At 43.2% G+C, this 15,983-nt stretch overlaps 1 protein-coding gene across 1 annotated transcript in view; it reads right to left on the bottom strand.

Moving 5' to 3' along the window:
• Phlpp1 (PH domain and leucine rich repeat protein phosphatase 1) overlaps positions 1 to 13,972 on the bottom strand; it is a 212,216-nt gene extending 198,244 nt beyond the window's left edge. Inside the window, exon 1 of the mRNA XM_038349966.1 lies at positions 12,391 to 13,972. Within this exon, the coding sequence (XP_038205894.1) occupies positions 12,391 to 13,852 (1,462 nt within the window). The 5' untranslated portion in view covers positions 13,853 to 13,972. The remainder of the gene's footprint in view (positions 1 to 12,390) is intronic.
• Between the last annotated feature and the right edge of the window lie 2,011 nt (positions 13,973 to 15,983).

The following is a 15,983-nucleotide window of genomic DNA, read 5'->3' as shown; positions in this document are numbered from 1 at the left end:
GAGGAGCAGTCTTCCTGGACCTAGAACTAGTGGCCCTAGGTAAGTCAGGATAAAGAACTTAGGCAGCAATATACCTTCTGGCCCCTCAAGGGCTCACGCTTTCCCTGAGCACGCCCCTCCTTTTCTGTTATTAGAACAACCTGTGAGAACCATGCCTCCTTTAAAAGCACCACCTTTCCATTTGGAAATGTTACCATGCTACCGAAAAGTGCCCTCCAGTCTACAAGCATTTCAAGCACCTTTGGGAGATCGCATCAGTTGCCTCTGATTAAAAACACCTTTGGCGTCTTAGATTTTCAATAGTAGCTACTGACTGAATGTGGTCCTCCAGCAACTGAGCGGCAGGGCCAACAGTATATCTCATCTTCCTTAATGAGCCCTAATTAACACTCATTAACATCTGTAGCAATTTACTATTGCCAAAAATAATAGAACCACATTATGTTTATGTAACATTCACAGTTTACACAGCACTGCCACATATATCCTCACATCTCAACCTCACAAAGTTTTTTCAGATAGATTTTTTTAATCACCTCTTCTTCCTCTCTGACAAAGGGAGCTGAGGAAGGTTAAAGCATATTAAGTGGAGAGGCTCACAGTCAAACACAGGTCTCCAGTTTCTCAGTCAAGGCTCTTCCCGCCAAAAAGAGAAACTTGACCATGTGTGGCCAATTAGCACTGCTTTGTAGCACTGTGTCCTCAGCACTTGCATTCCTGTCCCACTTGATCCTCAACAACTTCCAGCAGTAGGAAGTAAAAGTAGGGATGGAGACACGATCAGAGAACTCGATCCCAGAACTAAAGCCGACAAAGAGGACACTTACTAGTGAACTAATAATTAATTCTGGCATAAGAGACAAAAAAACCTAAATTTTACCTATGCCTTGCTCTTTATACAAATCCACACAGACTACAAACTGGCAGTTTCTATACCTACAATACTGTGAAATAACATTATCTACCTCATGGCATTATGATAAGAACTAAATTAGTTAATATGTATAAAAAACTTGATACAAGGCCCCAAACTGTGATGTGTTTGCTAAATAATAAACTACTATGCATTTTTAAAACTACACAGCAGGATACAACAATGCTGAGGCAGTTTAAATAATTTGCACTTAATTTTAGAAATTAAAAAATGTGAGCTGACTTGTTAGCGGGGGGAAATGTTGTTTACTGTACTGATTACTAGACTTGTCGCAAGGCTGGAGTGCTCTGAGAAAAGGGAGCCTCTTTTGAGGAGCTGCCTTCATCGCAGCAGCCTGTGAGCATGTTTCTGGGCATTTTCTTGATTACTGTTTGACATGGGAAGGCCCAGCCCACTGTGGTGCCACCCTGTGCCAGTGAACAGCACTCCTCCTTGACCTCTGCTTCAGTTCCTGCTTCCACATTCCTGCCTCAGGTTCCGTCCCCCCAACCCCATTTCCCTTCATGAAAAAACTATAAGCTGTAGAGTGAAATAAACACTTTCCTCCCAAAGTTATTTTGCTCATGTTCTTTATCACACCAATAGAAAGCAAACAGACCCACTTGCATGTAACTTAAATTACAGTTTTATTTCATTTAGTATCTCAGAGCAATAGGTCTGAATATTTGTCTTCAAAACAAGAATGTAGTCAAATGTAAAATCTACTTTCAGCAATGGTAACTTGGAACCTCAGCAATACAACTAAAAGCCCATGACAAACTGTAGTGTTATATACTGAAATCCCAACACCTAGCAGGCTGAGGCTAGAGGATTGCTGCAAGTTCAAGGAAAGCCTGGGCTACACTGTAAGACCTTGGCTAAAATAATTCTGTAAAAAAGAAACCCAGTCCTCTACCAAGTAAAATCTTGTAAAACCAAAAGTTTAATAGTAGTACAACTTATACCTCGTGGACACTTACAATTAAAGAATTGGTCACCCACCTTAAAAGACTGCTTACCAAAGATGACAAATGCTCTCATCATTTTAATTTTCTACACTTCACCCTCCTCCAACCCCACTAAAAACTACTTCATCATTTCTGGGAGTTCATGTACAGCAGGTTCCAAGAGAACACTAGTCCCAGTATCACAATGCTCCGCAATATCAAATGAGAGTTCTTTCAAATTACACATTTTTTAAAATGTGTGTGTGTGCAGCTACGAATGCACATGAGGCTGGGGACAACCCAGGTGTCATCCTCAAGAACACCACCTAAGTCCTTTCACACAGTGTCTCTGATTGGCCAGGAGCTCCCCAGTTAGGATAGCAGGGCTGGCCAGCACAGCAAGTCCTCCTCATAGGCGGCCACACCCAGCATCTGAGGGTCCTAGTGATCTAACTAGGGTCCTCTGCCAGAAAAGCAAGCGCCTCACTGACCAAGCCATCTCCCAACCCTTAACTGACGAGGGCTGGGGATGTCATCCAAAGTGCAATACACATTGCCTAGCACACGAGGCCCTGGACTCAATCCCTAGCACCAAAACACAGTAGTAATAACTATGATCAGTTCATGGTCACTACTCATGGACTTCCTTCCCAGGTCAACCAGGAAAAACCTGGAAGCTCCAACAGCAGCCAGGATTACTGATTTCAAAAGGTGCCTTAGCCTTCTTTTTCTAAACCCCAAAAATAAACCACTTGTATTTCACAATAACCGTCAAGGTAATTCAGATTTCTCCAGAAAGAGAAATAAAGAAATTTTCGGTAATTTAAATAAGAAAGTGACATTAATGCCTAATCAAAAGAAGTTCAGAGAACCATGTTTTTAGATTTTCTTTAGGTGACCACAAAGGAAGTTCTAGGACAGCCAGGGCCACTGTCCAAAAAAAAAAAAAAGAAAGAAAGAAAAAAGATTTCTGCAGGCACAGCACATGGAATGCACATACATCTAGTTAGGCATACACAGAAAATAAGTCTTTTGTTTTTTTAAGTAATGGCTACATAGGGAACTTAAAACATTAAAAATAAATAAATAAAAGGCCATAGTAAATTGACTCAAGAGCCCTCGCTCTCTTATTTTTTCCTCAACAAATTCAAGTTACTGAACCAAAAATACTCCTAAGAAAAATCTGAATTTCCTATCAAGTTAAAAACAAGAATCTCTGGGGAACAGAGTAGCATATTCAATGAGTGAAGAAGACAATTACTCAATAAAAAAATATGGGGACAATTTAAATTCCTTACTTCTTATTTAATCAAACAACAGAGAGAGAACTGAAATTACAGAAAGAACATCTGAAAGGACCGGTTTTCAATCTTGGGATAAGGAAGGATGACAGGATACAGGGATTTAAAGATCAATAAGAAGGGAATAGATAACGAAAATATTAGTGACTTGAGAAACAAAACTTTTCCGTAAATGAATCTTATAAATCATCAAGAGAAAATCACCCACCCAAAACAGATTAGTGACATAAACAGGCACTCACATTAAACCACTAGTGTGGAAAAAAAAAGACTCAAGTTAATATAAATAGCAATTTGTTAAGGTTTTTTTCTTCCCCAAGAAGATCCCATGCATAGACTTCACCCTCAAATACAAGCATGACTCCTGCTGTAGCCTACCTAAAACACAGTGTGCATGTGAGGACAGGGCAGAAGTCTGCTAACTAGAGCAGTATTTATGCGTAAGAATTCCTTGTTATTTAAATCTGAATGTCAACCACAGCTCACCCAACCCATCTTTCTAAGAGATTATCAAGAGAAATTCCCTCTTGTTTTAGCACCTGAGGTACATACTATATCTTCCAGATGCAAGGTAACATTACCCTTTTGTACTTCTGCACTTTGAAAAAGGTTTCTATTCTCACCTTAAAAATGAACAGTAATCTTTAGGGAATCAACTGACTCAATATGTTACCTTCTATATAGAAAGGTAAAACTTTTGCTTTCAGAAATGATTCAATTAAAATAGAAATACATTAACAGAAAATCTCTTAAACCCCTAAAAATACCTGGAACTCTGTTTCCACAGCTCCCAAATTATGTTTTTGCTACCGCAGATGATAGATAGATACCTCCCAAAAGATATGTCATAATACATTAAAATTCAATACAACAGAAATACAAGGAACACTGAACAAAGTTTTTTCAACTGTTCACACTGCACAAAGGAAGAACCATGAACAGATACTTTAGTAGAACTTAATACAGGCACTGGAATAAAAAACTGCACAATTAACTTTATATTAAAACATTTTAATTGAAATTATTAATAAACATTACTATTAATATTTTTAGTGCAAACTCATTCTAATTTTTTCTACTAATTAATTTTTTATCTTTTTGTTTGTTTTGGTTTTTTTGAGACAGGATTTCTCTGCATTACTCTGGCTGTCCTGGAACTCTCTCTGTAGATCAGGCTGGCCTTGAACTCACAGAGATCCGCCTGCCTCTGCCTCCCTAGTGCTGGGATTAAAAACATGATTACTTTTTCAAACATTTCCATTCTTCTAACTGCTTCAACTTCAAAGTCGAAGCAAGCCAGCATTGATACTGTAAAACTCAGCCTCTTCTCAGCAAGCTGTAATAAATTTTATCCTAACTCTCCCAAATGGTAGGTAGCATCAAGAAAGAAATCTAACTTCCCTTTGTGCTGTCTGCTTCTCAGTTACAGGTCCCTTACAGTCTGTAACAGTGATATGCCACCTCTCAATGGCACTGATTAGAAAGAAACAAGTAATAAAGAAATGTTGAAATGTGTAAGGAACAGTCTTCAAACCTTTGTATTAAACATAAAGAACATCTAAAAATAGTTAACCTTACAAGTTCATAATTGTGGAGAAGGACTGGAGCACCTGTCAAAATCTGGCTATGTTCTTAATTCTGATACTTGACTTATCACTGATTCTCAACTACAAACTCTATATGTCTAATTTCCTCATCTAGTAAAACACAGCTGTGCTAAATTATCTCTTAGTTTCCTGAATTCCATAATCTAATAAATGTAGTGTGGATTTTCATTTACTTTTTGTGCTTTTCCTGCCATTAAAAGGAACTAAGGTACTAAGCTCACCATGAATTAAAACTGATCAGACATGGAGACTGGCTCACTGGCTAAGAGCACTTGCTGCTCTTTGCAGGGGACCCAGACTCAGTTCCCAGTACCCACACTGTGAGCAGCTCACAACTGCCTAAATGCTAGCTAGTTCTAGCATGGCTGGTTCCCTCTTCTGGATTTCAAGGGTATCTACTCACATGCGTGCTCGCTCACTCACACACACACGCACACGCACACGCATGCTCAGGTTAATGCACATCCATAAAACAATCTTAAAAAAATAATCAACTGGCAAGTTTTGAACAGTGAGGTTCTTCTACATGTGAAGGGAACTTTATGAATCAATTAAGAAAAGAATTTAACTTCAATTTATCTCTAGCATGCCAGATTCCACTTTGGGAAGTATTAATGACAGGGAGGACAAATAAAACATTGTTTATCTTCTTTAGTCTGAATCCTATCCAAACCTTAAGTTAGATGTAAGCCCTTACTAGGTGACTTGACAGTTTTGAGTCAAAACTACAGAACTCCAAACAACTACAACTTTGAGAATCTATCTAAAATTAGGCTTGTTACTAGAATCTCAGAAGTTAAGAATCAGAAGAAATCCTGGACTCCCTGTTCTACAGATGACGAAATCACAGTGCACCACAGGATACAGTGAACACCCGAGTAGGTCTGCTAGCTCACACTTGTGAGTCCAGCAGGGATGGGACAGAAAGACTTTCTGTCCTAAAGTCAGATTAGGTTACATAGCAAGACCTGTCTCACAAAAACCAGGACTGAGGATGTGGCTGGATAGTCCTGTCTTATATGTATCAAAGACTTTGGATTCCCTCCTTAGCACCAAGGAGAAAAAAAAAAAAAGACACCCAAATCATATCAAGTTTACCAACTCTCAGAACAAAGTGGATTCTCCAAATCACAAAACCACTTCCTCCCAAGCAGACTCTGAAATGAGAGAGGACTTTTACCCCCAAGTTTTGTGTTTTGATAAGAAACAGCTTACTTATTCCCTGTCCCCCAAAACATACACAGAGCATTAGCAGAACCCAAAAACCAAGAAATGTAGTGTCAACAATAAGGCTGCATCTAGCCACACTCTCAAAGTCCTGGATAGGAAAAAAGAACGTTCTCCCAAGGAATACAGTTCTCAAAGTAAAGCTCAAAAACTGAATCTATTCATAAAAAAAATCTCAAAATCAGGAACAATATTTCAGAAGTTAACCAAATACAAGACCCAATAATTATTAAATATGCAAAAACAAGCAAAGCTCCTGCTTACTGTTGCTACACTTAAAAATATGCATATGTGTGTGCTTGACAAGAAAGCCCAAATGCTGTGACCTACTAACTGAGGCAGGAATATGAAAAGATCCATTCATTCTCCAAGTGCTCTTCAGGAGACACATGAATCAGAAGAAACACTGACAAACAAACCTCTTCCTGCTTGGAAAAAATGAGGAAAACAAATAAACAAAAACCACTCATTCAAATTTACTTAGACTTTAAATTTCTAAATGGAATTTTCAGTGATTATTGAAATGGTTCACAACTAAATTTTTTCAAATTATATTCAATCTTAACTGAATACATTTATGTAACCGGAACTAAAACTAATTTATCTTTAGTCAAGCTTCATTAAAACTTTATGCCAAACACTTTGGAAATTTTTCCCTTTTACTGAAATATTTAAGTTTTCAAACTCAAAATATAGACTGCGTCCAAATAAAGTACTTTGCCCAGTTTTAACACAGCACTGCAACTGGAGCCCACTAGACATCCACCTCCGTCAACCAGACTTCCTCATTAAATGTCTTAATGAATAAAACAGCATCAGATATGCTCTGTTTCCATCTAACATACTAAAAAGGGTTGCAGGACAACTCATGCTTACAAGAAAACCATTATACCCAAAATATTTAAGCTCTATTTCGTTAACTGCTGACCACTACCATACATAATAAAAATTACTACACGACGACGTATGTTGAAAGAGCTGTGTCACGGCTAACCGGACATCCCAATGTTCTTTAATCCCAGTACCATTAAAATTCATTCTTTCCAGACCCTTGAGTTTCAGCTTACTAGAATTTTCTAAATCCTTAATTGAGGCGCCATGTAAATCTAAACAGGCAATCAAACAGTCTTAAGCTAAAAATACCTAAAATACCACTGCCGTGTGAACTCCTTCAGCCAATAAATAGCCTTTGAGATGCCGGCCCACTTTGGACACGATCTCATGTTCTACAAATACAGGTGAAAAGCGTGTGGACCTCTTAGCTGAAGGAGTTCCCATAGCGCTCCAAGCGCAGCAGGTGTTTGTTGTGTTTTGTTTAGCGTACTGTCTCTAGAAACCCAAAGACAAATACAAAGAGTCTGCCTTAGAAGTCCGGGGACCCTAAGTGGGATAAACCCTCAGTGCCAGGGCTCCAGCAGATGGATGTAATTAAAGGAGGGGACAATTTATAAAGGTGGGGTGGAGGAGGTCTTATCTTCACACACTGTTATGAGGCATTTTGATAAGACCTCTTTTTCAATTTTCACAAATGCCTGGTGCTTTTAAAGAAATAGCTTTCCCATTGAATGGACTTTCAGAGTTTATAATTAAGCCTCCTCCTGTCCAGCAGCCTGGGCAGCATGAAATGTGACACATAACAAAATCATTCAATGTAAGATGTCTCATTTGACAGGTGTCTCATTAAATAAATCTCAAAGTCAAGGTAAGAGATGCCTTTGAAAGAGGTGAGCTATTAACTCCAGGAAAACTTGGAGGGAAAACTGTTCTCTAAAAGTCCACAGAGCTCAGTCACGTGAAAGAGAAGATATTAATAGTATGTGGCACATCTGAAATCTCCTGCCATGAGAGAAATGCCTCTGTGTGCATCTGTGTTTAACACATCCCTGGGGACCCAAACAGGATGGAAGTCAAAAAAAAAAAAAAAAAATCAGGGCACACTCCACCAGCTGCTTAACAATCTACACAAATTCAATCCAAACAGTAAGAAAAAAATTCCAAGATTTATACAAGGCACGGCTCCTATATGATGTCAGGGACTGTTACCTTCCTAATAAATCAAAAGCTAAATTTTGTAAGAAGACAATAACAAGCATGTATTACACAACCATTTACAGCAGCTGACAGTCTATTTATTTAGTTTTGTCCTGGCAGTGTGGACTGACCTCTGAGATTCACACGCTAGGTCTGCAAAGAAACTTCCCAGACTGATCTATCTATCCTATGTGCTTGCTACAATCCTAAGTACAAAACCTCCACCATTTTCAAAACACTATAATAAAATTCAGAGAATAAATGCTCTCTAGCTCTTGTATAACCTAAGAATCACAAAACAGTACAAGAAAATATCAGCAACGCACTATTTACTATAAAGACTACTGGTAATTCAGCTTTCAAACAGACAAGCTCTTTAATGTTGAGTATTATCATTGCTTTAAAAGAAGTGATCATAAAACCCACTCTGAGGTTATCTGCTCAGATAACTTCCCAATAAAGATTTAACACAAGAAATACTTGGATAAAAATGTAATCACTACATAAGCCTTATCAACTGTAAGAATCATGATTTATAACCAGAATATTTAGAACACTAATACTTTCTGCACTGCTCTTACTTGTCAATCTTGGTTCTTTACATTTTTAAAGGCCATGTGATAAAAAGAATCATCTCCATTTTACAAGGAAACACCCAGAACTGGCCGATAACAGCACCTTATTACCAATAAAGATAGCATATTTTCTGAAAACTCAAGTGTAAATGAAATTCAGCACCAATTCATAGACAGTGAGTTGAATCACAAACTTTGCTCCCTTGTCTCAGCTCTACCAGGGGCTGAAAACCCTCAGAGAGAGTCAGCTGTCAATGTACCATACCATCTCCATCTGAAAGGAGGGCTGACTGACACCAGGACTCCTCCCTAATGGTTCTTGAAAAGACAAATGAGACCATTTATGTGAAGGCCCTTTAATATTTCTGAAGACAATAAACCCCAATATATGGTTTTATCAAACCATAGTTAAAAGACATCACACACTTCATATGGCAAATAAATATATGAACATAACAAAGTGTTAAGCAGAAAACAAAAAAAAAACTGAAAGCCTTTGTACTTAAAAGCACTACTGAGGCACACACTGGAGTCACATATTTAAGCCACACTACTCAGCACTGCTGTAATTATAGGAATAAGACCTACTTGTCAATGCACTGCTGGTGCCAACCACCCTTCTTGGTTTCCATGCAGGAAATCACGGAAGGTCTGAGCATCCCCAGAGAGAGAGAGGATAGAAATATGAGAAGGGGAGGGAGGCGAACTACCAAGCAGCCCCAAGGAAGCCCACATGAACACATCTTCCAAGACTCACTAGGTGCAGGGTCTGAACGCAACAGACTACAGAGCTAAAACAAAAGGCGCTGGGAAAGCTGTAAACATGAGTTCACCCTGTCCTGTGACACATGCCCCAGGAGCGAAGCTAAGCAGCTCATTCATGCCTAGGTGTTCATAACTTAGGCCCGGTAACTGAATTCCTGAGATTTTTTTTCTAACAAAATTGCTCTTTCAGGTATGACTTAAGTTGTATAATTTTTTAAAAGAAAATTAAACCTCAATATAATTAACAAACTTAACATTAGATAATACCAATTGAATTTCCTCCTATTTTAAAACTCAAAGAATGCTTTTGCAATAGGAGCAGTAACAATTTCCAAACTAAGTTTTTGGTAACTGCAATTAGAAGTTTTGGTAACTTCTCATCCAAGAGTGACCTCACTTAAAGACTTTCATTTTAACTTACCCAAATAAATACTTAACCATTCAAAGTAACCACAAATAGCTTTCAAAGCCCTTAAGCAACCTGCTAAAGATTATAAATACTGAAATTTAATTGAACAAAGACCCTCAAGAGAATGGAAGGCCTCTGCTGGACAACAGCATTGTGAAAATAAGAAACAAAGTGGCGGAGAAGGTAAGAACACAGATAGTGATAATGTCCTCAGGTTAAACATAGGAAAACACTGTCAAGCCATCTCAAATTTCCTAGCTATCTTTAACTCCACCAGAAAAGACATGCAACAATAAATTCAAAAACAGTATATATGAGAAATTATTGAAGCAAATCAATATAGAATTTTCCAGTGCCTTCTTAAAAGAAATCATTTAAAACATACATGAATTGTTCTCTTCGTACACAAGCACTAACAATCAAAACACAAAAGCCTCCTTTTGGCTGTCCTATATTCCACAGGAGCAGAAGCAATTTCTAGGAATCTCCCCAGCCTGGGGCAAACCTTCACCATATGTCCTGATAATTCAGACATGCAGGGCCACCTTTCAGCAGTGCCTTGCTGTTAGGAACACACATCCTGGTGAAAATTGAAACAGCCTCTAGTGATGCTGAGTTTTATTCTAAGACAAATACCAGTCCACAGATGCTCAGTACTTTGATTTAGGCTTAAATTAAGTCCAACTTTGCTTAAATGCCAAAATAAGCAGTCAGACAACTTTGCAACAGCCAGACACCTTTCTTCTAGAACCCAGGGACACAGGCTTCACGTTCAAGAGCAGGCTGGACAATGTTTGTGGAGCATCCTCACTTTATTAGTAACTTTTATGAGCATATACGCTGACGCCTGCATCTATTTATGCTGTACATGGAAATACTGTAGTAAGTTCAGGAGGTAACAATTATGACGACTTTTCATAAACAAAAACAAAAAGATTAAAATAACCACACCAGAAATTTAAGATTTAACAAAAAAATCAGGTCAACTTTCAACTGAGATGAGTATGAAAGAATAAAAGCCCACTCGAAATGTTTTAAACACTGCTGAAAAAAAAAACAGCCAAAGAGAATCCAAGATTTAAACTTCAGAACTGTGACACCCAACCTTTCCCACAAATCTGATTCTAATCAACCTATTCAGTCATCAGCAAAGTGGAGAGAAAAGCTTCCTCCATACATAAGAGCAAGCTCAAATATTTTCCATTGCATATACCTTGTTTTATAGCCATTTCCCTCTATGTGATTAAGAAAGATTATCATTCTCATCCTAAAATACTCTCCCTTTCAAGTGTGATTACTATTTGATGTCTTTGCAAAGAAATATTTCACAAGTTACATGAGCCATGAAAGAAAAAGACATAGTTGTTGCTCCTACCCTTTTCTGGGCCAAAAAAAAAAAAAAAATTAAAGGCATATCTTCCATTAAGATACTATCTCCAAGAAAAATGCTACTGTATTACAATTTGGTTTCCTTTATGAGGCAAAATAGCAATCAAAATACCCACTTAAGTCCAGAACAACTTAAACAAAACTTAGAGGAACACCTCTTCCAGGCATGCTGTCTGTCTTGCATATCTCAATGTGGGCATTGAAGACTAATTCATGCAAACTAAACTCCAGCTAGAACAGTAGTGGAAGAACAGCTATGGAGTCTTGGGGTTGTTAGCAATATTCTTCATATGCACTTGCAATATGACACCCAAAGTTTTAATTCTCCTATGCTAACTATGTTAAACAAAAGTTATGACCACCGAGAACTCTAAAGCAGAGGGAGAGTGCAAGTGGCTTACAAAGCTCAGATACAATACCCAGCACCCATGTAACTCCATCACTTAGTTCCAGCCAAGCCTCTTAGCAAAAGAGAGAGGACAAGCACTTGAACAGGTACTGAAGAGTCGGGTCATATCAGAGGCGGGAACCACCAACCCTATAAACTCCAGTCTGTTTCGAGTCCTGCCACAGCTCTGACAATAAAGGCTCTAGGACAGCAACAGGTCAACTCTCTTTTTTTATGCTAGGATTCAAACTTGGAGGGGAAACTAAACAAAAGCAATGAAAAAGCGCTAGGGTAAGCAGCACTCAAAACAAAGAACATAAACTTACCAGGTGTCTAAGGACTCAGTAAATAAGCTGGCAGGCAGAGGAACAAACAAGGGCATCAGTTGACAAGAGCACAGCTCCCAGCAGCCCACGCTACACTGCGAAAGGTAAACTGTGGACTCATAGAAGAACATAGGGAAGGCACCCTGGAGCAGTTTTGGTTGTCACTGTCCTCGGTCCATATGAAAGCATCGGACATTTTCCTGAAATCCCAAACTGCCTGCAACCCTGAGCAGGCCTGAAGGAAAGCACCTCTACAGGCTTTCCTCTCTCACGTGTTGACCTGTTTCCTGTATTCCAGGCGACTCTGTCACCCCGGATCCGCCTGGTTTTCCAACCTCAGCCCTGGACAGCCGACTAAAACTTGCAGATTTAAAGAATGTTCGATTTAGTACTTACACAGACGGCATGTGAACAAGCTAAAAAAGGGTATCAGACTCACCAGGTCCCTTGAATCATTTATCGGTCCCTGCCAGGGCTAGAAACCACACATCAACGTGCAGGCAACTTCTTACCTGCGTAGAATCTGATGAGGCAGCCAATCTCCGAGTCCATGCCTTCCTCCTGCACCCTCCACAGCTCCCCGAATCCCAGTTGGAAGAGGTAGTCATTTTGGATCTGCAATGGCTTCTCGTCCGCCTCGAGGCGCCGGGTAGTCTCTCCGTGAAACTGGACATAGAGGGAAGGCGGCGAAGACGTCTTTTGCGCGGTCTCCCGGATGCGCCCCAGGGTCGACGGAGGGCCGCCCGGAGTTGCAGCCGCCACCACCTTGTCCTCTCTGGGACCCTGGCCGGCCATCCCGCCTGTGCCATCGACAACCCTGGGAGCTTTCGGCTGCAGTGAGGGCGAGGTCTTCGGGGAAGGAGGTCGAGGCTGCGCTGGGCGGCTGGGGCGGAGGGGAGGCGGCCCAGGAGCCCTGGTCGACACCAGGGCCGGGTCAGCCTCTAGCTCCTCCGACGACGAGGAGCCGCCGCCGCTGCTGTAGGGGTCCAATCGGTCCGACACGCTCTCGGCGCTGGGGCTCAAGCTGAAGCTCTCGGTGTCGGAGGCCGGGTGCGGGGCGCGGGGCGGAGAACCGAGGCCACCCGCGAACAGTTCCCCGGGGCTGCAGTCCGAGGGCGCGGGGCTGGCGCGGGGTGCGCAGTGTGGCCAGGAGCCCCCGGGAAGCGGCAGGTTGGCGGGAGGCGCGCGCGCAGGGCCCCCGACAGCCCCGGGAGCGCTGCTCGAGGGCGGTGGCTCCACTTCCCTCCCGAGCCTGACCTCCGGGGTCTGGACGGCCGCGGCCGGAGCGGCGGCGGGAGGCAGCCCCTGGCCCAGCACCTTCACCACCCCGCCGCCTTTGTGGCCCAGCTGCAGAAGCCTAACGGCCACCTCGGCGGCTGTGGTGTCCATCGTGCAGAGCACTGGGCGCAGGTAGGACGAGGCCATGTGGCGGTCAAAGACGTGCACGCAGCCCCGCTGGAGCTGGTGCCTCACCCAGTCCCTGTCCGACGGCTGCAACTGCAGCAGCTGCCGGTGCTTCAGGAGCAGCGTCTTCCTGTCCAGGCTCCGAGTGCACAGCGACGCCGAGGCCGAGCAGGAGGCCGGGAGGCCGCCGGCAGCCGAGGACGCCGAGGACGACGACGAGGAAGACGAGGCGGCGGCCGACAGATTCCTCTTCAGCCGCCCTCTCCTCAGCAGCAGCGAATCGGCGCCGCCGCCGGCTGCGGGCACCGGGGCGGCCCCGCCGGCCGCGGGCTGAGGCGCCCCGCGCCGCCGCCTGCGCCCGGTGCCTCCCGCCCGGCCAGGCATCGGTCCCGGCGGCGCCTCGCAGGGGGCCTGCTCTCGCGCCGCGCCGCCGTTCCCGCCGCTCGGGGCCGTGGCCACGCTCGGCGCGGGCTCCGGACTCCGAGCGCCCTCGGCCGCCGCCGCCGGGGCTCGGTCCTCACCCGCGGGGTCGGCGAGTCGCTGTGCCGGGGCTGCGGCGGCGGGCTCCATCGTAGCGGGGCTTCGCGTCGCCCCCCCAGCTCCGGAGACAGCGACGGAGGAGGAGGTGAGGCGAAGGTGGGAGACGATGGCTGCGGCGGTGCGAGGGGAAGGGAGACGCCGATGGCGTTCGGCGCGGCCGTTCGAGAGGATTATGTGGCGATCTGGAGCATTCCGTCGGTGTCTCGGTGTTCCATCCCGCGCTCCCGCCCGCCCGCTTCGTCGCCACCGCCCCCCCCCCCCACGCCCTCCCCGCGGGTCGCGGGCTCCCCAGCGCCAGGCCCCGCCCGCTGCCGGACAGCCTCAGCGCCCGGGAGCAGCGGCTCGAGCTCGGTCATGAATATTAATGAAGCGCTGGTAGGCGGGCGGGGCGGAGTTGATCATGAATATACATTAAGCATGACGACATTCCTGGGCGGAGCGGGGAGAGCGGGAGTCTGGGGCGGAGCCTTAGGGTAAACAAACGTGACGCGTGCGTACGGGAGCGGGGCGGGGCTATTTCCCAGGAGGTTTCTCAGCGGACCACAGGCGAGGTGGCGAGAGGAGCAAGCAGTGCACTGTGGGGGTTGTAGTTCAGCTCCCGGGAGAACATGCAGGCGAGGCAAATAGCGAACTACAAAACCCAGCGATCCTCAGGTTCTGCCTACCCTCACCACCAAGCCTCTGGCCCTGGCCAGTGGGTTTTGTGCCCTCTGCTGTTGAACCCTGTGCCCGGTGAACGTTTTTCATTAACTTGCTCCTCACCCGCTTTACAGATGAGTTTTATTTTCCCGGCTAATTGAAAGTGAGGGCTTTCAGGGACTCTATGTAGGCGAGGCTTTGTGTGAGACACAAATACACAGTTCCCAGGAGCGCTGGCCAGGTCTTCCTGACATTTTCTCAAGACCCTTGAAGACTAGCAGCTTTTGAAAAGTCTGTTTTAGAAGGGAGTAGAACGTGCTTCGTGGAAACCGCTGAAATTAAACTCGTCTTATCCCCTTTCTTATCAGGACAAAAACAGCTAAGGACTTGTATCCTGATGATTTTAAGTCTAAAAGGAGCTTAATGACATAGAGCAGTGGACGAAAAAAAGAAAGATTAGAATGGAGACATGGTGATATAGGAGATAGACCGTTGTTTTCCCTTAGTCTTCTCTGGATTTTACTTACAGACACTCGGGGCGGGGAGTGGAAACTGACGAGAGAGAGAGAGAGAGAGAGAGAAGCGGGGGGGGGGGGGGAGGTGGAGAAGGGAGGGGGAGGAAGGGAGAGAGGGAGAAGGGGTGGGGGAGAGGGAGAGGAAAAACTGAAATTCCTATCAAGGCACATAATTTTTAAGTTATCTACACAGTTTCATTAAATATGGATGGAAAAAGCAGCCAGGACAAAAAAAAAAAACAAAAAAAAACAAAAAAAAAAAACAGTTTTTCAAGAATTTCTGGAATTCCTAAACATTATGTCCTCTTTTCTTCTTTAACGGGACTGGAGAGGTAGGTCAGCAGCCAAGAGCATGGGCTGCTCTTGCAGAGGACCCGTATGATAGCTTCCTCTGAAGGCAATGCACCATGTGATGCACAGACATACTACAGACAATTCACTCATACACATAAAAATAAATCTTTTTTAAAAAATAAGTCTTCACTTGTACTAGGGAGGCTGACACAGGCAGAGCTTTGAGTTCAAAGCCAGTCTGTTCTACTTAGCAAGCTCCAGAACAGCTAAGGCTACAAAGTAAGACTCTGTCTCAAAAGAACCAATAATAATGATATTAATAATAATCTATATCATAGATTTTGGTTTCAAAAAACTATTTATTATAGTAATATATGAATATATATGTGTGTGTATTCACACATGTAAATATATGTGTGTATATATAGGTATATGGATACATACATAAGTATATGTGTGCATGTCTGTGTGTATAGCTATAGTAAGATGGAGTGGCAGTGCCTTTAATCCTAGCACTCAAAAGGCGGAGAATGGCAGATATCTGTGAGTCTGAGGCCAGCCTCATCTATGTAGTGACACCCTGTCTCAAAAAGAAAGTTATAGGAATAGTTGCCAGACACTGTTAGCTCAATGGATTAACTCAGATGCTTTATTAAATCCAACTTGATTGTATTTAGAATCACCATGGGAAAATCTCTGGATGTGTCAATGAG

The sequence above is a fragment of the Arvicola amphibius genome, chromosome 12 (assembly GCF_903992535.2).
Source record: "Arvicola amphibius chromosome 12, mArvAmp1.2, whole genome shotgun sequence".
In the NCBI taxonomy this organism is placed as follows: domain Eukaryota; kingdom Metazoa; phylum Chordata; class Mammalia; order Rodentia; family Cricetidae; genus Arvicola; species Arvicola amphibius.
The sequence above is the reverse complement of the archived record's forward strand: the minus strand, read 5'-3'. Positions and strand labels throughout refer to the sequence as shown.